Source organism: Azolla caroliniana, unplaced genomic scaffold (assembly GCF_043228905.1).
Source record: "Azolla caroliniana isolate FFs.n. ecotype wild unplaced genomic scaffold, voAzoCaro1.0.p SCAF_22, whole genome shotgun sequence".
NCBI lineage: Eukaryota > Viridiplantae > Streptophyta > Polypodiopsida > Salviniales > Salviniaceae > Azolla > Azolla caroliniana.
Genome location: NW_028230457.1, coordinates 10297807 through 10324191, shown reverse-complemented (window position 1 = coordinate 10324191; position 26385 = coordinate 10297807). Strand labels below are relative to the sequence as shown.

Here is a 26385-nt window from a genome sequence, read left to right as displayed (position 1 = left end):
TATGTGCCTTGATATTGTCAAACTTACCAAATGGTATATGAAGGTCAAAAGTGCCTTTATGCAACACATGAAATACTCTTTGATTTAGCCCCCCACAAATAATGCCTACATTTGGAGTACATCTTGCAAAATGCATGGTACAAATCCTAGGTTGACCCCTTTTGTTTATAACAAGAAATATTGTTCTAGGTCAAAGTCTAAAATATATTAGTACCCAATTAATTTTAAATTTAATAGTCTTGGTAATGTAATTTAGCAGCACACCTATTTCGAAGCCCTTATGTATAAGCACATGTGTAGATTTTAGATGGTACATAAACACTACAAGCTTGTTTCTAATTCTACCAGAACTCAATTGATTTGCTGCTATAGTTTTTTTTTTTTAAAGATTTTCTTCAATAGTATTAAGAACAAAACGCTCGAAGGCTACAACTTGAACCTAGCAACCAAGAAGGTTACAACTTTCTTTATACATTGATATAAAATACGAGGATGTTTACATTTGTTTACACTGATTTGCTGCTATACATAGTTGATAGACAAGGAGTATGAAACTCATAAAATGATATTGTTTATAATAATCGTAGCATCTCAAGTTGTTGTATATAATTGACATTGCTTATTTTACCCATCATTGTCTCCCATAGTATAACTGTAAAGAAACACAAAAACAATTAATTGCACTAGTAACTTTAATGTTTTATTTAGGGAAAAGTACCAGGATATCCCTGGAAGTTCCAAATTTACCAAACTACCCCTATGTCCAAAAATTTACACTTTATAAAGTAATTATACACTCAAATCTACAAGCCCTATTTAGCAAAGATTTGAGTGTATAATTACTTTATAAAGTGTAAATTTTTGGACATAGGGGTAGTTTGGTAAATTTGGAACTTCCAGGGGCATTCTGGTAAATATACGAACTTCCAGGGGTATCCTGGTACTTTTCCCTTTTATTTATATCAAATATACATCCCTTGTTAGCAAACTTTTATATAATATACATACTTCTTGCTTTGTCTCTCCTATATTTCCATACCAAGTTCCAGTAGAAATAAATGTGACGCTTAATAGTTAAATTGAGATTTGCAATGATGGTTTACAAAAGAAGAAGTGATTTAATTTTTTGGCAATGACATTGTGTTATGTTATTAATGCAATGACAGTGAATGTACTCCTTTACGCCAAGAGTAATGCTTAAAAGTTTTGGCACTTCCATAGGACTGCTCAAATTTTCAGAATATCATTAAATTGCAAAGCCATGAACTTCGATATTCATACATGGGCGCCAAAAATACTAGCAAACATTCTAGCAATTATATAGATCGTAAGATATAGATGCAACTTGCAAGTGAAGGAAAAAGAGTTCAAAACATACAATTTATTAATATGACACTTGCTTCATGATGCCTCTATAAATTCCTTGGAGAATGGGAATATTTGAGAATGCCCATGTAACGCAACTTTGGATAAACGATAAGGAGGCTCAGTCTCCATACAACCATAAAGACATTATCTCAAAGAGAATTCGAAGAAATGAAAGTCAATAATAGGTTGTTGACTAAATATCCAAATGGATCATAATGCCAAAAATCCATCCAATTGAAGGTGGGTTGCCACAAAGTGATCAAGTTGACATTTTTTAGGTAGCCTAAATAATAACAATGTAAATGATATGTACATATATTGCTTATACATGACATGGTATGCCCTTGTATTCACACCTAGGATTATTGCATAATCGTTATCAATTTGTAGAACTCAAGAGATTATCCTTGGGACTATTAAATTCTCATATCAAACAAATGTTATTTCATATCATAGTAACCAGAGATGTTTTCTTTGAGCTAGTATTTACTAAGATGATTTTATATTAGATAATAGCGCTCTTTCTACTTGTTAGTTGCACATGATACTCTTTACCATGCCCTAAGACAGTTGTGCAAAGTGGTTCTAAAACCATATTCTAAGGACCAAGATTAAATGATCCAATTGAAAGTATGACGTATTTTTATTACATGTTGTAATATGTTAGATGAAGAATATGATAAGGACCTGCAAGGTAAGATGTGTACAATAAACAACACAGATATGCAACAAAGAGAAGGAAGGTAGAAGATAGGCACAGGTTAAGCTTCAATGGAAGTTCTCTCTTATGCTCTTATCTGTAACTCTTTTCACTCCAAGACCTTTACAATGTTAGCTTTGAGCTTATGTACTCAAGCCCTAACTAGAGAATGTGTTCACACGAACGATAAAAAATGGAAGGAGTTGGCCATTTATGCTAACAAACTCCCCTGTAAAAGGTCTACTGTTTCCTATGTATATAAATAATTGGGGTTATCTCCCCCGTGAACCTAGATTACAAATCTAATCTATAGTTACAAGTATACACACAAGACTATCGGCACTCGGTCGAACCAACAAAGGTAAGGTCGGTGTCTAGCCTAATTTGACTGATCTTTTGGATTGTATGTTGTCTGGGTCGGCATGTCTGAGTCAGTTTGATTGACTTGTTCAGATCAATTTACCTCCGCGTTGACTCGTTTGCTCAAATGGACTCATGTGATTCCGACTCTTGGTCTTTACTCGATCTGCTTCCCGCTTGTGCTAGCTCCCGAGCTCCTCACTGGATCTTCGGTGTGTCTTTGGATTTGCTTGTATGTCGATCGTTTTCTCTCTAGTCAACATCCTTGCTCAATGTTGCATCTTCATCCGTATTCTGAGTCTTTGGATTTTGCCTTCTTGGTTTGCCCAACCGGGTCGGTCTTCATCTTCCCTTTTGTTGTCGTTCATTTAGCTTCTTTCTACTCAATCGCTTGTTGTAGTTGCACCATTGTCCTCAGTGTTCTGAAGCGTTGATCTAGGAGTAGCTTCTCAGGCAATCAGTGATATTCGCCTCGGTGTCGATCTTCTGGACTTCAAGCTTCTTCTCCATTACGAGCTCTCATATATGATGAAACCGCACCTCAATTCATTTTTGCAAATACCTCATTAAGAAATTCTTCTACTCCTTGGTGTGATGCAGTGGATAAAACTTTAACTGATACAACCACTCCATTTTCCAAAATGCCCTTATATACAATGCCAAAACCACCTTTACCAAGGATTTTTTTGAAATTGTTGGTCGCAATTCAAACGTCTTCAAAACTAAAGCTTTGTGCAACATTTGTAGCTTCAAGTACTCTTCTATGGCTAACAGATATACAAAATATGCAGGAAATATGATCTCACTTATAAGCATTAGATTAAAGTTAAATTAAATTCCAAATCATTATGGATTTGTGATATTGTAAATTGACCCTATGATCCTATAAATTATGAAACCTTTCATGATGGAATGACAAGAACTCTGAATTGATATTCATATTTGTTGAGCGATCAAGCTCAACATGATCCATATTGGCTGAATAAGACAAGAGCCGGATCGGTGTCCAAATTTGAGTGTAACCGGTAGGCCGTTAGAGGTCTACAATCCTAGCCTAGTATGTAGGCATATTCTTAGGAGTTAGTGTCGAGCATTGAAGTACTTGTCAGTCCTTGAAGGACTTGTATAAAAATGCTCACAGAGCACATTATATGTATAGAGTTTTTAGAGTATTTTGATATAGAGATATTTTGCCTTGCTCGTTGTCTCTCTCTCTCTCTCTCTCTCTCTCTCTCTCACTCACCTACTCTGTGTATTCCATTCTTTGTGCTTTCTGTTGCTATCTTGCCGAGCTGGTTGAGGTTTGTTTAACTTTCGCATATTCATCTTTACATGGTATTGGAGTGTGAGGGTTGAACATCCTTTGCTGCTGACAAGAGCTCAAGAACACAAAGTTACCAAGACCTAACACCCAGTAATGTAAAAGAATAGTGTATGCGGAAGTGTAACAGACACAACCGTGTAACAGAAAGAGAAGGTTTAATGGAGAGCTTGAACACAACACAACATATGCAGGAGAGAGAGAGAATGAGAGAGAGAGAGAGTGTGTGTGAGCAGAACACAAGAACTTAGATTCAAAAATAACTCTCTGTCACTCTATACAAGATGCACTCAATCACCGCTTTTTATACAAGTCCTTACGGACAGACAAAAGTACTATCAAAGTACTGACACGTACTTCAATGCTCATTAATGAGCTTCCTACACTAACTCCCAAAATTATTCCTTACGAGGAATAACGCTCTAACGGCCTCTCGTTTTACTCACCGTTACGGCCTTTGTGCGTATGGTTTTACACACCCAGTCTACGCACTAGGTTACGCGCCCGTTTACGCACCCAACGTTGAGCTTGTATCTCAACAGGTAAGAACAAACAAGTAGAGAAATGAACTGAGATATGGGAAGCTCGCTTCCAACGGAGAAGCTCGATAGGAGAAACTAAGCATCTTGTTCATACAAGATGCACCAGTATCTGCTAGGGCATGGGTATTGGAGTTATGTCGAAGGAGTAAATGATGTAGCACCGGATTCGACACACAAGGATTTTCCGGCTTGGGAACAGTCGGCAAGTAGAGTTCTCTACTGCTTCACATCCAATGTTAGTGATTAGTTACTGAGCTACATCCGGGACACTAAGACGTCAAAGGAGTCTTGGGGAAATCTGAAGAAAATATTCGCCGCAAGCACCACGGCCTGAAAGCTACAACTATGACAGGAGCTGAGCAACGTCCGACAAAGAGACATGTCGGTGGATGATTACACCTCCCGGACCAAAGACATCTGCGACTCTCTCACCTCCATCAACGTGTATGTTGAGGAGGAAAAAATGGTGCAGGTCTATCTCGGTGGGTTGGCATCTAAGTTTGGACCATTCCAGATGGTGTTCTGCACGAGGGAGAGTATGTTGTCATTCTTCGAGTTGCAATCAATGCTTCTCGTTGAAGAGAACCATATAGGTGCGTTGACGAGCACATACACCAATAATAAGATGTTGTACACGAAGGAGGATAGACCCCATGGTCGTGTGGACGAGGCAGGTCAGCACGCAATGGAGGAACCCGATAGGAACAAAACTGAAGGCATAATCGAAATGCCTACAACAATTCCGGACCCTCCGGAAACAGGGGGAGTCAAATCGGCGTCGGAAACTACAAGCAAAGGCCGAAATGGAATGTTGGTACTGTGGCAAGAAAGACCACCGGGAGAGCAAGTGTTGGAAGAAATGTACGGGTTCGGAAAAGTCCGGATATGGCAAAGTCGAACACGAAAATCTGCAGCGGTCGTACTACGATGAAGGATCAGAAGGAGCCAGAACTGGAAAGACCGAAAAAGGGCCAACCTTCGCCCGTCATAAGAATATCAGCAACTTGCTGATTTGTACTTACATACAATAGATCCACTTTGTAAAAGAATACGTGTGCGGAAGCGTATGTGTAAGACACTGAGTACACGGTTTGGAAGTACGACAGTTTGGTAAAAAATACACAGGAGATGAATTGGGCATCGCGGTTACTACCGCTCCTTTCACGCTCTTGTTCTTGTTCCTGTCTCCCACTCAAGTTCGGCGTGCGTGGAGAAACGAGGCGGGACCACCAGGGTCTTGAACCGAAGGGCAGGTGATAGAAGGGGAAAGAGAAGGAGAGAGACGCCCGGTCACGTATGAGCAAAGAAACACAGGGGCGTGGCCCGTCAACACAAAGACGTGAATGGACACAGAGACAGGGAGAGACAAGTGTTTGTATATTAACGAATAACAAGTACACAACAGAACACGTGAGCGGCTACGACCGAACAGGCCGGCGAACAGATGCCGATGCCTGTTCGTCTGCGCACGAAACGAGGATAGGATGGAGGTGTTGCCGGAAGCACACGGGCGTTCCTCGAAGCAGCACGAGCCTCCCGAAACCTGTAGAGAAGAGCAACAGAGAACAGACAGAGGAGAAGCGTTCGATTCCAGTCCGACAACACTTCGTCCTCCTCAAAAAAATAATGCCCCTTTCCCCCCTGCGTCTCCCTCTCCTTTATAGCGTCAAGAGGGGAGCTGTCTCCCTCATTTACTTCCTACCTACCGAATCTAACTACCCCGGATCTCTCTCTGTACCTAATTCTCTATTATATACACTAAGAGCGCGCACCCGTGAAGGGCCGGTTCATGTGCGCTATCCACCGATTGCGCCAAGGGACGGTTTTCTTCACGACATCCGCCCCCACCTAACCGCGCATCCACCGGTATGCGCCAAAATCGGGTTCTGGTTGGAGAAAAACGGCCCGGGTTCCGGTTCCTTGTCCATCTGTTCGTCCTCCGCCTCGGACTGATCATAGTTGTTGTCCAGGCCTCTTAGATCCGGTTCGCCGTCGTGGCGCTTCTTGAACGCTTTGATCCGCTTTCCCGCCACTGGTATCGCCATCCTCGTACCGTCGAGTTCCGCCAGGTGATACGTCCCGTTGTCGTTGGCGCCCGTTACCACGTAAGGCCCGAACCACCGCTTTGCAAACTTCCGTGTTGCTCGGTGCTGGTTGTCGAGGCTGCTGTCGTAGACTAGCACCCAGTCGCCTTCCTCGATTCTCTTCGGTCTGAGCCGGTGCGTTCGGTCGAACCGGGCTTTGTTCTTCATCCTCGCCGTCCGAAGTCTCTCCGCCGCTTGTTCCACGTCCTCTGGCCTCCGCTCGAGCTGCCGTATATGCGCCGCTAGAAGTTCTTCCCGACTCATTTCGTCACTCCAGTCTACTGTCTCCCAGGAGGAGATCGTCCGTTCCATTGGCATGATCGGCTTCTGTCCGAACATGAGCTCTGACGGCATGAACCCGGTCACCGAACTGTGCGTTGTCCGGTCCGCTCACAAGGCATAAGGTAACAGCCGTGGCCAGTTCCCGACCTGGCCTCCGCATGCCCGGACTAGCGCTTTGACGATTGGCCCGTGCCCGCGCTCTACCTTCCCGTTTGCCTCTGGATTGTACGCTGTGGTGAGCGAGAGCTTGACCCCTAACCGGTTGAACAGCTCCTCGGCTTCTTCGGCGTCCAACTCCCCGCGGTCAGCCACGATCTTTCCGACGCACCCGTACCGGCATATCACGTCCTCGATCAGGAACCGACACACGGCCGCGGTCGTTTTGTTCTGCAGGGCTCGGCCTTCCACCTGATTCGTCAGGTCCTCCCGGGCCAGCACCAGATATCGCATCTGCCCTATGCCCATCGGCATCGTCACCAAATCTACCATCCATTTGAAGTGGATGGCCGGAGGGTAAGTGGGGTGAAGCTCGTCCCGATGTCTGACTATGGAGTGCATCTGACAGCTCTCACAAGTTGTCACGAACCGATGCACGTCCCGGTACAGTCCCGGCCACCAGTACTTCCCCTTTAGTTTCTCAAATGTGGCCCACGTCCCACGGTGCCCAGCCCAGGGGCTGTCGTGGTAGGCTTTCAGCAATTCCTCCTGTTCCTCCTTCATCGCCACTACTCGGAGCGGGATGCCGTCCCTCTTCTTTGGGTGCTTCCACAAGTATCCGTCCCAGAGAAAGAACCGGTACGCTTTCTTCCGGATCCGGTTGGCCTCGTCCCTTGTCCACGATGCGTCTGGCATCATTGTCCTTAAGAATCCCCCAATCTGCAGCCACTCCCCGTCGTACTTGCTCTCGTTGAAATCGTTGAGCACCGGAGTGCTTCCCCCCTCGGTTGTTACGTAAGCCGCCTCGAAGAAGTCTACGCTGACTTCCTCGTCCTCCGAAACCATGCCGCCCTCGTCGTTGAATCTCGCCCTCGAAAGCATGTCAGCCATGGCATTGTCTTTCCCGGAAATGTGTCGTATTTCCGGATCCAGGGACTTGATGTACGCTATCTACCTGAGCATTGCCAGGTCCGGGGTTGCGCATCCGGGAACCATGCTGAGGATCGGCAGGCAGTCCGTCTCGATAATTACCTCTGTCCCGATCAGATAGTCTTTATCGGCCTTTACCGCCGAAACGATACCCCAGAGTTCGCGTTTAACCTGGGCGTAACCTCGCTGTCGCTCGCTGAGGACCTTCGCGCCGAACCGGATCGGGAACCGAATACCGTCCGCATCTTCTTGGTTGACGACCCATCCGATCCCGGTCGGACTTGTATCTACCGTTATGTAGATGGGGGTGCCTTTCTCGTAGACAACCTTCCGGAGTGCCGGAGCCGCAGCAAGAGCCTCCTTCACCTTTCTACCGACTCCGTATGCTCGTCTCGCCACTCGAATTTTCGCCCCTTTTTTAGCAACCCATATAGCGGCTCGGCAACGTGGGCATAATGCGGGATCCATATGTGGTAGAACGCGCATGCTCCCAAGAACCTCCGTACCTTTGTGACCGAGTTACATTCGGGCTTCATTGCGGAGATGGCTTCTACCTTTGCTGGAGACGGTTTCTGGCCATACGGTCTGCATAGATGTCCGACGACCATGATCTCTGATTGCCCGAAGGCCGATTTTTCCCCCGAGAAGGTGAGCCTCGCGTCCTCTAGCCTCTACAACACCCTCTCGCAGTCGTCAATGTGTGTCGTCACGAATTTCTGGCATCCGTCCGGTCCGATCGTTTCGTCCCTTTCCTCCACCGGACATCCCTTGATCGGGATGTCGTCCAAGAATGGCATGGTGACGTCCGGGATACAATCCCTCAGCACCTTGTTCATCGCATTCACCATGTGGGCCACTGAGTTCGTCCCTCCTTGCGGCAGGGTGCACATCCGCACTAGGCCGAGAGGAGTCCGCATCGTCGTAATGTCTCTGCTCTCTACGGCTAGTTGGAACTGATTGTACCCCGAGTATAGATCACCGACCGAGTAGATCGACCTTCCAGCGAAGGCTTCCGCGAACTCGTCTATCGTTGGTCCGATTCCTGCGTTCCGAATGGTCACTCGGTTGACCGGCTGCAGGTCTTGAATGAAGCGCAACGTCCCGTTCTTCTTCGGTACAGTAAACCACCGGTTCGAGTACGGGGCACTCGACGGTTCGAGGATGCCCATATCGACTTTCTGCCTCAATAGCTCCATCAGCTCCGGGATGTGAGCTCTTGGTACCGAAATTGGCTTCAAATTCCATGGTACATGCGGTACCGTGAATATAACCATCGGCTTCACGACCATCGGGTCTACGCACCCGATTTCTTCCGGCGAGAATGCGAAGGCTTTCCCGTGCCTTCCGTGCATTCTCCGAAACCGGTCTTCTTCCACCGGCAGTAGGAACCCGCCCCCACCGATTTTGAGCTCCCGTAGCGTTTTGTCGGTGAAGGTGTGTCCTATGCAGGCCGGATCACGTAAACTGGGGTCCGACGCGACCCCTTCGATTCGCAACTCGCTGCCCTCCGGTAAGGGTGCTGCGACTGGCCTTACCTTCCGGTCCACAGTCTTGTACTTTGTGTTAACCCGGGCCGTCCGATCCGACTCGAGCCCCCGACTGAAGTCCGCGATGACTCCATACATCTCTTCTGAGCAAACCGGTATCGTCCGGTCTTCTTTAAGGCCCTCTCCGACCACCTCTCGCAGTATTCCCAAGGTATCGTCGAAGGAGACCGCCTCCATGGCTCCGTTGATTTCCTCGCTGGGCCCGAGAACTCCACACGCCCGAAGTCGCTCTTCTGCCCTTGTCTTTTCTCGACCTACGACGCCGACTATCATACACCCTCCATTGTTGGAGAAACAAAACTTCCTTCTTATGGTACAAGGCTTCTTTGGTTTCGATTTTATCGTACATTTGTGGGGTTTTCCCGGAGTGTCTGGACTGTCGCGGCCCCACGCCTTGGCAGCCCTCTCTAAAAATCCTCTCGGTTCTCACCACCGAGGGACTCGTGGTTGGGTCGTACCGTCAGGAACAGGACCGAATGACGCCCGTCCTGGCTCTTGACCCTCGCGTAAGCCGACCCGTTGTCTAGCACCTTGGTCTCCATTCGCGCCGCCGTAATGTATGGTTCCCCTAGAATGACCGGGTGCGAGGACGTTTCCTGCACAAAGAAGTGCTAGTCTATTTCGACGTCCCTGATCTTGACTCGCACGTTTGGGCAGGCCCCGTGTAGTTCCTCGGTGGCGCGCGTCGCCGCCCGTATCTTCCACCCGTGCTTAGTGTTGATCGGCCACTTCCCCTTTTTGTAGAAGTCCATGGACATCAGGTTTATTTCCGAACCATGGTCCACCAGTGCCACCACCGGTTCCTGAACATCTCTGATTTTCACCGGGGTTTCCGTGGTCACTCGGGCCTAGTGTGGCCTTGAATAGTGGCTCTCCGCCCACTCGTCTTCCACCGCCATGTCCTCTATGTGCGCCGTCCGCACTTCCACCGGCTTGTCCGGTTCTACCTCCGTCGACAGCCTCTTCCTCTTCACCAAGTCCACGATGGAGTTGTGGAACTCCTTCTTGGCTATCCCGAGCACCTCTCGCAACGGCAGTTCCACCTTGCTGTCGAGGATTCGTTCTTCCAGGACCTTTCGTAGGTCCGTGGTCCTTTCGATCTCCGTGCCCAACCGGTATCCGCCCTTCTTGTGGTTATCCCGGGGACTGGACTCGCCGGCCTCGTTCCGTTTCGGCCCGAATCGGGTTTCGTATCTCTGTGAGGGTCCGGCCCCTCCGTTTTTACCTACCCGTTTGTCTTCAACCAGAGCCTCGTAGTTCTGGCAAGCTGCTTCGACGAAACCCGTCTTTTCTTCGACCGGGTCACTCCACCCGGTTACCTCCTGGACCCGCTTCTCCGCGCGGTCCGCCTCGTCTCTCTTCAGTCGGGCACCGGTGAGGCCTTCCAGCACCGTCGGCCAGAATTCGGCTTTGCTCTCCTTCCGGGCCCCGCTGCCCCCGACCCGAATACTGGCTGACGCTGAGTAGTGGACGGTCTCCACGTGCCGGGCTGCCGCCTCTTCCATCAGCCTTTTCATTCCTCCTCTCCCGTCGTTTCGGTTCAGGGCCCTCCGGGTATCGCTGACGTGCACCCGACCTTCCCACAGGTACACTACCCGGCTTCTCAAAGCCTCCATAAAGTCCCCGTAGTCTTTCCGGATGTGGCCGACCTCGTCGCACCACATGCACCTACTCCCTGCCGGAGGTCGTCAGTCACGAGCCTGATCGCCGCCTTCCCTCCGAACCTGGGCGATTTGGAGATCCTTTACCGCTCGTGTCAACTCCTCCAGAGCCATTCCCACGGACGAACCTTTGATCACGCCGGTCGAAGACGAACCGGTTTCGAGCCACTCCCGGGTCTCTTCCCTTCGTGCCTGCGGTATTGGTTCGAGCTTCCTTGTTGCGATTGGTCCCGCCCCGGTCGCCTCTATATCAGCCCACTCCCACCGTTTGTCAAAACGGCCGCAGACTCTCTTTACCGCAGCCCAGTCGGTCGTCAGCCCATCTTCGGTTTCCAGTAAGCAGCCAACTTGCCCCCGATCCCGTGTGTCAACCGATTTGACAAACAGTAGGACACGACTTGTGTCCATAACAGTCCGATCGAGCGCCGAAAGGCGCGCAAAGCGTTCCTCAAACTCCCGGAGGAGTACCGACGCATTTCTTCCTTTGTTGGGGGACTCCACCCACTCCATGAAGCTCCGTTTCGAAAGTCGAAGCGCGTCATCCAGCCCGTATTTCTCCAGGAGCCGTCCTTCGAACTCTTCCCAGGTCCGGCTCTTTGCCCGAACCTCGAGCACCTCTGCATGGATGCCCGACATCGCCACTCGAGGGAATCCGGCAAGACACCTCTCTTCCGGAATATCCCTCATCAACATCTCCGCCCGGTAGGACGCCAAATAACTCGTGGCATCCTTTCCACTGAATCGGCCGATCGTACCGACGATCGCCTTAATAGCCCTGTCAAGGGCGCCGGTGCCCTCGCGCGCGCTCACTATTCGGTCCACGGCCGAAGCCATGGCTGGCCTCTGCAAGATCCGACCCCCTCATCTTTTGCTCCTCTGCCGCCTGTTTCACGTCGGGTTCACCAAAGATGTCGTGTTGTTACGCGCATGCGTGGAGAAACGAGGTGGGACCACCGGGGTCTTGAACCGAAGGGCAGGTGATAGGAGGGGAAAGAGAAGGAGAGAGACGCCCGGTCACGTATGAGCAAAGAAACACACGGGCGTGGCCCGTCAACACAAAGACGCGAATGGACACAGAGACAGGGAGAGACAAGTGTTTGTATATTAACGAATAAAAAGTACACAACAGAACACGTGAGCGGCTACGACCGAACAGGCCGGCGAACAGATGCCGATGCCTGTTCTTCTGCGCACGAAACGGGGATAGGATGAAGGTGTTGCCGGAAGCACACGGGCGTTCCTCGAAGCAGCACGAGCCTCCCGAAACCTGCAGAGACGAGCAACAGAGAACAGACAGAGGAGAAGTGTTCGATTCCGGTCCGACAACACTTCGTCCTCCTCAAAAAAATAATGCCCCTTTCCCCCCTGCGTCTCCCTCTCCTTTATAGCGTCAAGAGGGGAGCCGTCTCCCTCATTTACTTCCTACCTACCGAATCTAACTACCCCGGATCTCTCTCTGTACCTAATTCTCTATTATATACACTAAGAGCGCGCACACGTGAAGGGCCGATTCATGTGCGCTATCCACTGATTGCGCCAAGGGACGGTTTTCTTCACGACAGCGTGTCGAGGTGACGCAAACGCAACTCAACCGAGAAATGCCGTTGTCGTAGTGTATTCCACACACTACGTGAAAACCATAAAATAATATATCCGATTTTAGATACATATAAATAAATAAATAATATATCAAAAGAATTTATCACATGCATAGGGTAGGATTTGAACCATGCACCTCCACATAGATAAACCCCAACTTTACCATTGTAATAACTTATCTTTAGTGTTATAAATATAGATTTAATACGTATAAGACCTTTATTTACACATACCTTTATTAAAAGGTAAAAATCATGTATTCTTTAGAGTGTGAATATTTTATTTACACGTGCCATTAAAAGTGACTCATGCACATCTAGCGTGCATGAGCCCTATATTTAGGAAATGACAAAGCATCACATGCACATTTAGTGTGCATGGACACTTTAGGTGAAAAAGCATGAAGCCATGCTTAGCCTCTTCCATCTTTATATAAGGAGGAGAGAAATATGTATAAGGTTGTTGATTAATATACAAGGTTGGATCAATCTAATATATTCGTGGGATTCACGAATTTTGCCATCTAATTGCTCTTATAATCTAAATATTGTTTTAATTACACTAAACTCGTGGGATTCACGAGATTGCTATCTTACTTCTCTTTCCACTATTCTTAACTAGCCTTAAGTTGTATTCCTCTTCCTCCTAGTCAAAAACCTCGGCGGTTCCCACCCGACTCACGCAACGATCCGGAGCCGAAGGGCACGACACAGTAACTTGTCGAGACCAAGGGGCTGACGAGAATAGCGCGGAATATTGCTCGGCCACAACCGAGTCTTGAATACTTCACTTGGAATGAAACACAAAAATGGGAAATGGAAAGTACACAAAGGAAATACACAGGATGTTTACGTGGAAAACCCTAAATGGGAAAAACCACAGGACCCCACGGACTCCAACTATCACTATAGGAGAAAAGTACAATCAGAGTCTCGGAGGCAACGACCTCGAGCTCTGTATCTTCGCCAACCAACGGTTACAACAGAGTATCGCTCTGTATCTCACTCTCTCCCGCTCTCTGTCCCTCTCTCTGTACAACAATATGACAACAATAACTCACACACACCTGAAGTGGTTGCCCTAAGTCATATTTATACTTATATGGACTTAGGGCTATTTACAAATATAGCCTCAATAGGCTTACTCAAAACATATTTACAGATATGTCTTATCTTCCGGTTCTCACGGGCTCTCCTCCGGTTTCTGTATCTCTTCTGGATCTCACCGGGTCCTCTTCATTCATTACCGGTGTCGCGAAAATACGACGAGGATACGTGAACTTTGAGGCAAGACCCCGGGGCCTCCGACCAGAGGATAATCACATGTGTACGTTTATATTTTTAACAATTAACAAAAAGAAGAAATTTAATAATTTTCATTAACAAAGGAAAAAGAAATTACAATATGTCCCAAGATTGGGATTTAGAAGTTTTAGGTTTACTATGATTAATAGAAAAGAAAAATTAGGGGTTTTGAGAGATATGGCTTCCGTAGGGAAGATTAGGATTAGGTTATATGAGTATTATGGCTTCCGTAGGGAAGATTAGGGTTTTTGAGTGTTATCGCTTCCCTAAGATAAGAGAGTTGAGAAGGACAAGAAAAATTAAGATAATATGGAGAGTCTATCCTAGTGTAGGAAAAAAAAATGGAATAAAAATGGAGTTCTCTCTTGATCATAGCCTTTTCACTTTTTGTTGCATGGCCTCTACTTTTAGTTGCCTAGCTTTTTCTTTTGGTTGCATGTGACTGTCCACATGACCTTTACTTTTTCCATGCACTCCCTTCTTTAGTTGCTTGCGTCCACATGGCCTTTACTTTAGTTCTCTTCACTTTACTTTAGTTTGTTGCATGATCCAATCTTTCGTCCGTCCGCGTCCAACATCGTCCGGTAGCCGGTTCCATTTTGCTTGCCGGTCGGCTCCGGTTCCGATTTTGCTTGCCGACTGGTTCCGGTTTGCTTGCCGGTTCCGGTTCCGGTTTTGCTTGCCGGCCGGTTTCCGGTTTTGCTTGCCGACCGGTTCCGGTTTGCTTGCCGGTTCCGGTTCCGGTTTTGCTTGCCGGCCGGTTCCGGTTTGCTTGCCGATTCCGGTTCCGGTTTGCTTGCCGGTTTCGGTTCCGGTTTTGCTTGCCGGCCGGTTCCGGTTCTTCTTCAGCCGGCACACCAGGTGCTCCTTCCCTTTCTTCTCAAATCCTTCCGGTTGATGTATGTAGATTTCTTCTTCGAGGTCGCCATGTAGAAATGCCGTCTTGACGTCCAGTTGGTCTACCTCGAGCTCCATGCTTGCCGCTATGCCCAATATTGTCCGGATGGAAGTCATCTTTACTACCGGGGCAAAGATCTCATCGAAGTTCAATCCTTTCTTATGCTAGAAGCCCTTCACCAAGATTCGGGCCTTATACCTATTAATGGGTAGGGGGTGAAGCCTAGAATGGCTCCACCCCCCTCCCAAGGGGGTTACGTGTGAGGGAAAACAAGAGAGAAAGACAAATAGAAAATGACACAAATGTGAGAGGGAAAAAAGGTTATCTCATTACATACCCCATAGGGGGTTTATATAATACATCCAATGTAACGGTTACATGACCGTTATAAATAAGACCATTACACATTCTTGTACACATGCACATAATTGTGCATGTGTCCATACACATACTCATCCTCACACACTCATTTACTTTACACATATACATCAACCACATCATTACACCTACCCTTATGCCTCCCCGTATATTCTTACAGGGGTAACAATACTTGGGTGGATTTCTAGCATCTCCCGGTTTCAACTTGTACACCCACTTGTTCCGGAGTGCCCTCTTTCCTTTCGGCAACTCCACCAATTCATATGTGTGGTTCTCGTGCAGGGAATCCATCTCATCTTGCATGGCACTCAACCACTTGCGGCTATGGGTGTCTCCCTTTGCTTCTTCAAAGCTTTCCGGCTCCCCCTCATCGGTTAGCAACACATGCTCTGCATCCGAAAATCTCCGAGGGGCTCTTCTCTCCCGGAGAGGATATCCCCGTCCTTGGTTTCTGACTACCGCTTCCTCTGTTTGTTCCGATCCGAATCCGATTTGGGATCTTGTTTGGTTCCGGTGTCTTCTTCTTCTTCTTCTTCTTCTTCGGTCGGTTCGGTTTCCTGTCCGTATCCGGCCGGTTCGTCGAGTGTCATTCGGTTGCCGGCTAACATCCGGTTTTCAACCGGGTAGGTGCTTGTGTCCTCAGGCCGGTTTTCATTGGATGATCCGAAGTTGATCATCTTCTTCTCCGACTCCCAGTCGGCAATGGTCCTGTCTTCCATGAAGACTATGTCCCGACTTCAGAGCACCTTCTTGTTGACCAGATCCCACATGTAATAACCGAACTCATCATCATTGTAGCCAAGGAATATGCATGGCCGGAACTTCGGATCCAACTTTGCTCTCTTGTCCTTCGCCACATGCACGTATGCGAGAAACCCGAACACCTTTAGATGCCGGTAAGATATATCTTTGCCAGTCCATACTTTCTGAGGTGAGTCTCCTTCCAGGGATGCTGAGGGTGATCTATTTATCACATAGGTCGTCGTCGTCAGTGCCTTAGCCCAAAACGTCTTGGGTAACTTTCCATGTGCTAGCATGCACTGGTTCATCCTTTCAGCTAGCCCGTTTAGTTCCGGCGTCTTCGGCACAATAAACTCGAGCCGGATTCCCTTCGACCACCAGTACTCCTCGAACTGCCCCCGGTATTCTCCTCCGTTATCTGCTCGAACCGCCTTTAGCTTCTGATCGGTTTCTCTGTCCACTCTCGCGTGGAGCTCCTTGAAAGAATAACACCTAATCCTTTGTCTTCAATGGTGAGACCCACAGCTTCCGGCTGTGGTCATCTATGAACGCCATGAAGTACTGCGATCTGGCATGTGACTTCGTGTCCACTTGACACACATTGGTATGCACCAGCTCCAATGGTGCATTCCGTCTCATTAGTGGTCTTAACCGGAAGGAGGTTCGGTTTTGTTCTGGAACATGATGCTGATCTTCTCCCAGAGTTCATGAACCTTGCTCTCTTCATTGAAGTTGTTGTACAAGCTCATGTCGATGAAGCACCGAATGTATGTCGTTGTCTTCATGGGCATCACCTCCCACATTGTGACTTGGATCTTAACTGGTCTCTTGTCCCCGAACTGAACCAGCAACCAAAGATCTTTAACCACCAGCATATCTCTCATCTTCGACTTCCACATTGAGTAGTTGGAGCCAGTGAGCTTGAACATGCCGCCGAACGATTCTTCCATTTCCTGTGTTGTTTGCTCTAATACCAGATTGACGAGAATAGCGTGGAATATTGCTCGACCACAACTGAGTCTTGAACACTTCACTTGGAATGAAGCACAAAAATGGGAAATGGAAAGTACACAAAGGAAATACACAGGATGTTTACGTGGAAAACCCTAAATGGGAAAAACCACGGGACCTCACGGACTCCAACTATCACTATAGGAGAAAAGTACAATTAGAGTCTCAGAGGCAATGACCTTGAGCTCTGTATCTTCGCCAATCGGCGGTTACAACAAAGTATCACTCTGTATCTCACTCTCTCCCGCTCTCTCCCGCTCTCTCTGTACAACTGTATGACAACAATAACTCACACACACACCTAAAGTGGTTTCCCTGTCATATTTATACTTATATGGACTTAGGGCTATTTACAAATATAGCCTCAATAGGCTTATTCAAAACATATTTACAAATATGTCTTCTCTTCCGGTTCTCACCGGCTCTCCTCCGGTTTCCGGATGTCTTCCGGATCTCACCAGGTCTCCTCCCGTTTCCGGATGTCTTCCGGTTCTCACCAGGTCCTCTTCATTCATTACTGGGTCCAATTCGGAGGAACCGATTTCCCAACAGGGGCTTGGTGAAGATGTCAGCAATTTGCCGACCCGTCGGAACATACGCCAGTTCGACTTCATGAGAAAGGACACACTCGAGGAAAAAATGGTAGTGCACCTCAATGTGCTTAGTTTGAGCGTGGAATACAGGGTTTTTCACAAGGTGGATGCTGCTGAGGTTGTCACAATAGATCGTCATTCGATTAGACACCTCTACGTGCAGAACCCGTAATAGCTGTTTCAGCCAAATGACTTCGCAATATACTGGTTTGCAAAAAGGTTTTTCCTTCTGTCAAATACATGATTTTTTTGTACAATATACTGGTTTGCAAAAATGTTTTTGCTTTTGTCAAATCCTAAAGTGCATGCTACTACTGAAGGCCAACTAATAGTGCATTGGTAGCTAAATTAGACATGTTTGTGTGGGAGTGGTAGTGCACGATGAAACGTGCACTGATTTCCTCTTTATCTTATTGTTCATACAAAATCTTCACCTCAAGAGAACCATCAGGAACATCACATTTTTAACAAGGATGTTGCTTGTCAATCATGTATCTGGTTGCAATAATAATTCTTGACGAACAACTTCCACAAAAGACTTTAGATGAGGCATGCCCAATAAAAATTAACTTATATTGTTAATAAAGAGAGAAATTAAGAAATATATTATTATCATACTCTCGTATTCATTGTGATCATATTCTTTCCCAAGATATGACTTAATACTAATCGGCCTTTCTTTAATTCCCCTCACTAGCTCCAATATGAGTAGTCTTGCTCGTAGTGGTTACCCATTGGGATATGTGAATGTTTGTATCTCCTGTTTCTGTGCCTCTTACTAAAGGAAGTTGACCACATATAGCTTCGAACAAAACTACCCCAAAACTATATACATCAACTTTTTCTGTCAATTTGAATGTCATTGCATGCCTAATTTAAAAGGCCATTGAAAGAAGTCATGATTTTGGGGAAATAATTTGTGGTTTCACAAACTACATTCTTGATAAAAACTTCAAGTTTCACTCCTAGCATCAAAAGCTACTACAAATAGTTGTGCTAATTAAGATTAAATAATTTAAAATGCTAATTTCAAAAACATTGTATGCATAAAGGCAATATATGAAAACATACTCAGGATCCAAATTTCCCATGCTACCGATCAACCTTGTTGAGATGACCTCGGCATGGCTTGTAGCCTTGATATACCAAAATCAGACATTTTTCCTTCCAACTTTTTGGTCAACAAAATGTTACTACTCTTGACATCCCTATGGATGATCAAAGAGTTGCACCTGGTGTGTAGATAAGCAAGCCCTACAAGGAACACCTTTTAAGATGAGTTTAGATACTTGAAAAGCTTCAAATACCATAAATCCACACATACACTCATACATATACTATTGACTAAACGTTAATTTAACTAAAATTTATCACCTTGAGCAACATCTAACAAAATTTGCAATCTTTCTCTCCACTTCAAGGCTATTGTCCGTGTATTGCCTTCATTGTTTTGCATGGAACACATTTTAAAGTGTTATTATTTTGCACAAAACTACAATCAAGTAACACATAATGTATAATATAAAAAATAATGTCATGATCTCTTATTGTATTACCTTAGGTACATATGATGATGATAAATTTTAGTGGAACTATTATCATACTTACCAAAAAGAGCATAAAAAATTGATCCCTCTGACATATATTCATAAACAAGTACCAACTTATTGTCAATAAAATATCCTACCAAGTCCACGAGGTTCTTATGATGCACTCGAGAGAGCAGGGTTACCTATAGTCGAAATGTTAAGAAAAACAACAAATTAGCAAGTGTTCACTAGGAATTCTCCCATCATTGCTAGTAATACGTCAAGAATCAAGAATGACGTGTATATGTGCGAAAATTCATTTTTGCAAATACCTCATTGAGAAATTCGTTTACTCCGTGGTGTGATGCATTGGATAAAACTTTAACTGCTACAACCACTCCATTTGTCAAAATGCCCTTATATACAATGCCAAAACCACCTTTACCAAGGATTGTTTTGGAAATTGTTGGTCGCAATTCGAATGTCTTCAAAAATAAAGCTTTGTGCAACATTTGTAGCTTCAAGTACTCTTCTATGGCTAACACCTATAGAAGATATGCAAGAAATATGAGCTCATTTATAAGCAATAGATTAAAGTTAAATTAAATTCCAAAAAATGTAAATTGATCCTATTAATTATGAAACCTTTCATGATGAAATGACAAGAATTCTGAATTGGTATTCATATTCAACACTAGAATACTTTACCAATGACTATGTTTGTAAGAAAATATTATTTGGCTACTTACTCTTTTTCATTTAAGCATTAAAAGAGCATATGTAATTAGGTTTGATTTGGGGAACATGAACATATGCACTCTGGCTTCCTAAAAACTCCACATAAATATTGGTAGTGAAGGTCACAAATGCTCATGTTAATCTACCACGACATGGTAGTGAAGGTCAGCTAATTTGGTGATTGAGATGGAGTACTTTCATTAATGGCAAATCATGATCCATGGGATAAACACAAATATGTTTGCATACCTTGAAGGACACAATCAAAGTATATGTGGCATTAAATTTAGGTTCTATGAGAATGTTGAAATTGAGGATTGTTAAAGATCCTGGTACATGTTATCAATTTCTATCATAAGCATTTAATTTAGATTTAAACTTTTCTTGATTTAGGCCTTAAATGGGTACATCTTAAGGATTTACAACAAAACATAGATATAAATTACCTTGGACTAGATTAACTATTGATGTATATGGACATAGAAGTAAAGACATAATCATTACCATGATCTAGGTAATCCGTTTTAGTTGTATTTAGTTGAGGTCTGTTTTTATGACTTGTGGATTGTTGAGGAGTGAGTCGCCTCTTCAACACGCAAATGCATAAAACTATTATCACAATAAGTACAACTAAAACACCACACACTATTCGAATAATCAATGGTGTGTTATTTTTTGGTGTTGATGAAACCGGTGGAATGCTCGAGCAACTAGCATTCGTTGCAAGGCACAAAAAGTTGTTTCCTTCATACCTACACATGATAATATTAACACTCAAATACTTGTTAATAACAAATGATGTTTTGAATGGCACAATATATTTTTGACAACAAAAATGATACTATATTGTACTCATTACACAATTTGATTGCATATTTTCGAGCTTCTAGAGGTTGATGTGGCCAATTCGCTTGTGCCACAGTTTCAAGTAAGTTTCGACTTTTATGCCATTAGCAAACATAGTGGACTTCACCTTGCTCAACTCGAGGATAAACATTCGGCCTTCTCGACGGTCGTGAGCTACGATTCGATGATCTTTTCCAATGAAGCATCCGTCAATGTTGAATCGTACTTGCATGCCTTGTTCGACAATCAGTATGACTAAGACCAGGTTTTTCGTGATGGTTGGGACATGTAGGAATTTTTTGAGGTAGGTTTGTTTGCTGTCGTTTCCGAATGGGACGTTCCCGATATGCTGTATTGAATGAGTCGTGTCATCGCTTGTTTCGACATATCTGGGCTGTTTGGGCTTTCATAATTCTCAGAACCAATCTTCATGAGAGGTCGTATGATTGGATGCTCCCGAGTCAATGAACCATACATTATCTGAGGGTGTGGTGCTTGTTTCACCTTCTGTCGCCATTGAGTGCACTTTGTGCCCATCATGAACATTCCGCTATGATCTTTGTAATCGGAATTCGATGCGTAATTCGTAAGTTGTTGACTAGTCGAAGTGGAGTCTCGCTTCTTGTTTCAGCTCCAAGGAATATGCCTACATACTAGGCTTGAACCATAGGCTCCAACGGCCTACCGGTTTTCACTAATCTAGAGTACAATCCGGTTCTTCGTTCCCACTCTAGGTTCCGGATACTGATATATCCAGACACCTATCCAGTTCTCCGTTCTGGATACCGATCCGGCTCTGGCTTATTAAGCCGACCCGAATCCGATTGAACTTATCCACTCAACACTCCCCCTCAAGTTCAATCTTGAGGTCAGATCGTTGTGTGTGTCTATCGGTGCTTTCCTCTCACTCCTCCTGGGGGGTTCCCGCCTTGCTCGCGCTCCTTGACCCATCCGGTTCCGCTTCCCACGACCCATCCGGTTTCACGCACCTTGAGCTTCTCGGTCGGTTTTGCCAGCTCATAAGGCCCTCCTCAGCTCTTTCGTTGTTGCAACTTTGGCGCTTCTCAACCCGTCGGCCCCTCCATGTCAGTGTCAACTTCCGCTGTCTCCTCGTTAGTTTGGCCTTCAGTTGATCCAGTTCCTTCGAATCAAACACGTCTTCCGAATCAGGTGCATCCGATTCGTTCCAGCTCTTGTTCGAAATAGCTGTCTCCAATTCATCCTCTATCTTCAGGTCGTTCACCACGTCAGACCACATCCGGGTCTTGGACATCTTCCTCTAGTCGACTCTGTCCTTCTTGACTCTACCCCCGTCGCCGCTTGTTCTGATTTGTTAGGATGTGCGGACTTCTTCAGTCGACTCGGCTTCCTTTTTCTTCTTGTCTCCCCCTGCTTCGGTTGTTTCCTTCTCTCCAACTGCTTGTCCGGTGCCTTTGCCTATTTTCCTGGTTTCCATTCCAGTTCTAGTTCTCCCCGTATCAGTACCGATTCTCCCCCTAAGTGTGGCATGTCGAGATGCTGAAGACCAAGAATCCCCGGAAAATGTTGCAACTTGTTGGTTCCAAGGGCCTTGGTGAAGATGTCTCCAACCTGCCGATCTGTTTGAACATATCGTAGTTCGACTTCACCGCTCAAGACCCACTCGCGCACAAAGTATTCGTGCACTTCTATGTGCTTTGTCCAAGCATGGAACATGGGGTTCTTGGCCAGCTGCAGCAACACGCTTCCAACATGCTGGCCTAGGAACACAAGGATCAAGAGATGATCCAGAAGGCTATGTTAGTAATAATTGAACGGGACAAACAACAAGAGCTGCAATGAATCGGCTGACAACAAGATGCAAGAAATAAGGGTCAGGCGATTCAAATGCCGCCTCTTCATACGACATTGGTCGAAGGACATGGCAGAGGCATGTAGAAGAGCGACAACAGCAGCCGACCGGCTCCATACACAATGTTCTACATTGTAAAAGGACAAGGAAGAACTGTTGGATCGACTGTGACAGACGAAAAAAAAATGAAGGAAGCCGCTGACCACATACAGGAATATGGTCAACTGCGGGCTTCAAAGAAAGAGGTCAAACAAGCTAATAAACGTGCAGAAGAAGCTGACGCAAAAGTTAAAAAGATGGAAGATCTTCTAGAGAGGCATTTCTTGATGCCAAAGACAACACCATACAACAATTGAAGCAACAGGTAGAATAGCAAACGAAGGAGACACAAGAGGAGCAAGAGAAGGTCGAAGAGCTCGAGCAATATGTTCATGCCGACTAGATGTCAAAGTTCATGTTCAAAAAGACAAAGACGGATACGGCATATGAGCCGCAAAAGGAACAACTCAACATGGAAAAGAATGACCTAGTTAAAAAATACAGCGAGTTGGAGGCCCAGTATGAGGAGAAAAGATTGGCAGTACTGGTGGTAGAGGCAAAGCTAATGTTTGACCAAGGGTCGACAGAAGCTCGTCTGGCATAAATGCGACAAGAATTAGCCACAATGCAACACCATGTTAGCATGGGCGAGGAGAAGGTGTGCCTCATCCTGAGGGCATACAAACGCCGAACACAAAAGATGATCGTCGATGCACTAGACAAAGGTTGGCAGACATGGTCGGAACAAACAAACGAATTATAACTGCTCTGAGCTGACAGAGAAAACCAGAAGAAGAAGGGCACAAGTTTCTCCAAAATGGACAACGCGGCCATTACTACCATCCAAGAGGACCTAGCATGCGATATGTACGAGATTGCTCCAAGCCATAAAGAGGAGATCGTTTGATTGATGGAGGAATAGGACGCCCATGAAATCGACACGACAATGCAATTGGATGCCTACGAGCGAGAGCACCGACAACAGCCCCACAACAACAAGTCACCTTCCGAACATTCCAAGTACATGACCGAGGAGGAATACGACTCAAAGCCAGAGGAAGAAGATGTAGAGAATAGCGCGGAATATAGCTCAGCGACAACCGAGTCTTGAACACTTCAATGAGAATCAAACACATAAATGGGAAGTAGGTAGTGAAGGCACGTACACACACGAGTCGATAGAGAGGACACAAGATGTTTACATGGAAAATCCTAATAGGGAAAAACCACGGGAGCCCACTGGCTCCGAACTATCACTATATGAGAAATGTACAATCAGAGACTTGGAGGCAACGACCTCGAGCTCTGTTTCTTCGCCAAACAACGGTTACAACAGAAACCGTTCTGTATCTTGCTTTCTCCCTCTCTCTCTCTCTCCCTCTCTCTCTCTGCCACTGTTATACATATACTACAATATGAATACAATAACGTCTAAAGTGATTGCCCTAAGTCATATTTATACTTATATAAACTTAGGGCTATTTACAAATATAGCCTCAATAGGCTTACTTAAACATATTTACAAATATGTCTTCTCATCCGGTTCTCACCGGGTCCTCTTCATTCATAATCGGATCCCATCCAGCGGGACCGGGTTTGCCAATAATCTCCCCCTTCACTCCGGCATGGGATGTCTCGCCAGCCCGATCCGCTTTCGGCACACGTTTAGCTTGTCGGTTGTCAACACCTTGGTCAATGTATCCGACCCGTTCTCCTTCGTGTGGATCTTCGTCAGCACGAATCCCAGAGGTGTCCACAAATCCTTTCGCAGAAGATCATTTGGAGAGGTTACGCAAGATACAAGCGGATGTATCTACTCACCTCCAACAAGCTCAACAAACACACAAGGTTTATGCGGATTGTCATCGACTCCCATCTAGTTTTAACATTGGAGATCGGGTATGGCTACTCCGACGACACATCAAGACCACTCACCGATGCGAGAAGTTGGATTATTGGCGATTAGGTCCTTTCCGTATTATAGGAAAGATTAATGATGTCACTTTTCGTCTTGATCTACCTCCACAACTTCGGATACATCTGGTGTTTCATAGTTCTCTCCTCGAACCTTATCAAGAGAGCACCATCCCAGGACGTATTACACACCCTCCACCCCCGATCGAGCTTGAAGATGGACCTGAGTACGAGGTTACTGCCATCCTTGATTCCAAGCTTGTTCGCAACAAGCTCTACTATCTAGTCGATTGGCTAGGATATAGTCCCAGGGGAGCGTACTTGGGAACCGATAGAGAATGTCACCAATGCTCGTGCTCTTCTTGAAGACTTCCATCGTCAATATCCAGACAAACCGAGTCCTCAATCCAAAAAGAATCGTTACACTCGTCGTTTTAAAGGGAGGATAGTGTCATGATATTGCAAGACTCGAACCCATGACATTCTGCTACATGGGTCGAGCTCTTGACCATTAGACTATACATTGTAATACGTAGAATATTATTTTCATTTGTGTTTTATTATAGAAAATTGATGTATATTCCAGATTTCTCTGGAACATTCTACAAACTTGAGGAGTATTCCTTAGAACACTATAAAAGGAGGCACAAGGCATTATTTCGAACCAAATTGGTTCAATGCAAGTCTTAAGCCTCCTAGGTACTGTACATTTTCTTCACATAATATATATCTTTTCTTATCATCACTCTCTCTCTCTCTCCCTCCCTCTCACTCACTCTTTCCTTCTCTCGAGAGTTCTTCACCTCTCTTAGTATTAATACTTCTTTTAGTACTAATTCCTGCTTTGTCTTAGTACTGTTCCTGACAGTTTGAACCGATTTTCTTACCTTCTGTCTCTCTCATTTCCTACTAATCTCTTATTCCTCTTTTCTTTTATCCCATGGCCACTATTAGCGCTGAAGAATATCAATCTGTTTTCTCGGAATTTCAATGCTTGAAAGAGAAGTTCCATGCTTTGGAACAAGAAAACCAACAGTTGCTGGGGGATCTTCAACAAATCTCCTTAGAAAAGCAGCAAATGCAACAACAACATGGGGAACTTGCGTTACGTGTGCAACAACTCGAAGCCACCATCGTTGCGATGCAACAACAAGGGCCTGGAACACAAGGGATTCTTAAAGAACTCAAGATTGGCCTTCCCACGAAGTTCGATGGAACGCGATCGCAGTTTAGAGGGTTCCTTAACCAGGTACGATTAGTTATTCAAATGCATCCTTCCCGATATCCCACCGATGCATCACGAGTGGGTTTAATAGGCACTTTGTTAAGTGGCTCAGCGTTGGCATAGTTCGCTCCACTATTAGAAAAGGAATCTCCGTTACTCAACAATTTTGAAGAGTTTCTAGGTGAGTTTAAAGCATGTTTCGGAGATACTGACAACATCAGGACTGCAATCAACAAAATTCGCCGATTACGCCAAGGTGACCGTCCAGCCTCTGCATACGCTGCAGATTTTCGCCTACTCGCCGCCGATATCCCTTGGGATGATCAAGCGTTGATGGAGCAATTCCGTTATGGTTTACGCAACAACGTCAAGGATTTACTCTTGACCTTCCCCGAAGAGCCAAAGTCCTTAACAGAAGCAATCAGTCGCGCGGTGAGATGTGACAACCACCTCTTTGAGTGACGTTCGGAACGACAGCTACAAATGCCGAGGGCAAGATCAGAGCCCACCTACGCCTCAGTGGTATCAAGAACTTTTTCGAGGGAGTCATATAATGTGCCTCCAGTGAATACTCCGACTCCGATGGAGATTGACACTACACGTCGTCGAGGGCCATTATCCGAAGAAGAAAAGCAGCGGCGCCGTACAAATCGACTATGTCTTTACTGCGGTGGACCAGGACATATTGCAATAAATTGCCCCTATAGGCCAAGAAGACATGTAAACCAAATAGTTGCTAGTTCTAATTGTACTAAACCCGAGCCTATTTCAGTAGGGATATCTAAATG

The 26385-nt window shown here is 45.6% G+C and overlaps 1 protein-coding gene across 1 annotated transcript in view; it reads right to left on the bottom strand.

Annotated features, from left to right (window-relative positions):
* Positions 1-18233: 18233 nt before the first annotated feature.
* LOC147849967 (putative LRR receptor-like serine/threonine-protein kinase At1g67720) overlaps positions 18234-26385 on the bottom strand; it is a 58590-nt gene continuing 50438 nt past the window's right edge. The window contains exons 11-13 of the mRNA XM_087337046.1: positions 18850-18915; positions 18547-18729; positions 18234-18345 (exon numbers count right to left, since the gene is read on the bottom strand). Coding sequence (XP_087193172.1) covers positions 18575-18729; positions 18850-18915 — 221 coding nt within the window. The 3' untranslated portion in view covers positions 18234-18345; positions 18547-18574. The remainder of the gene's footprint in view (positions 18346-18546; positions 18730-18849; positions 18916-26385) is intronic.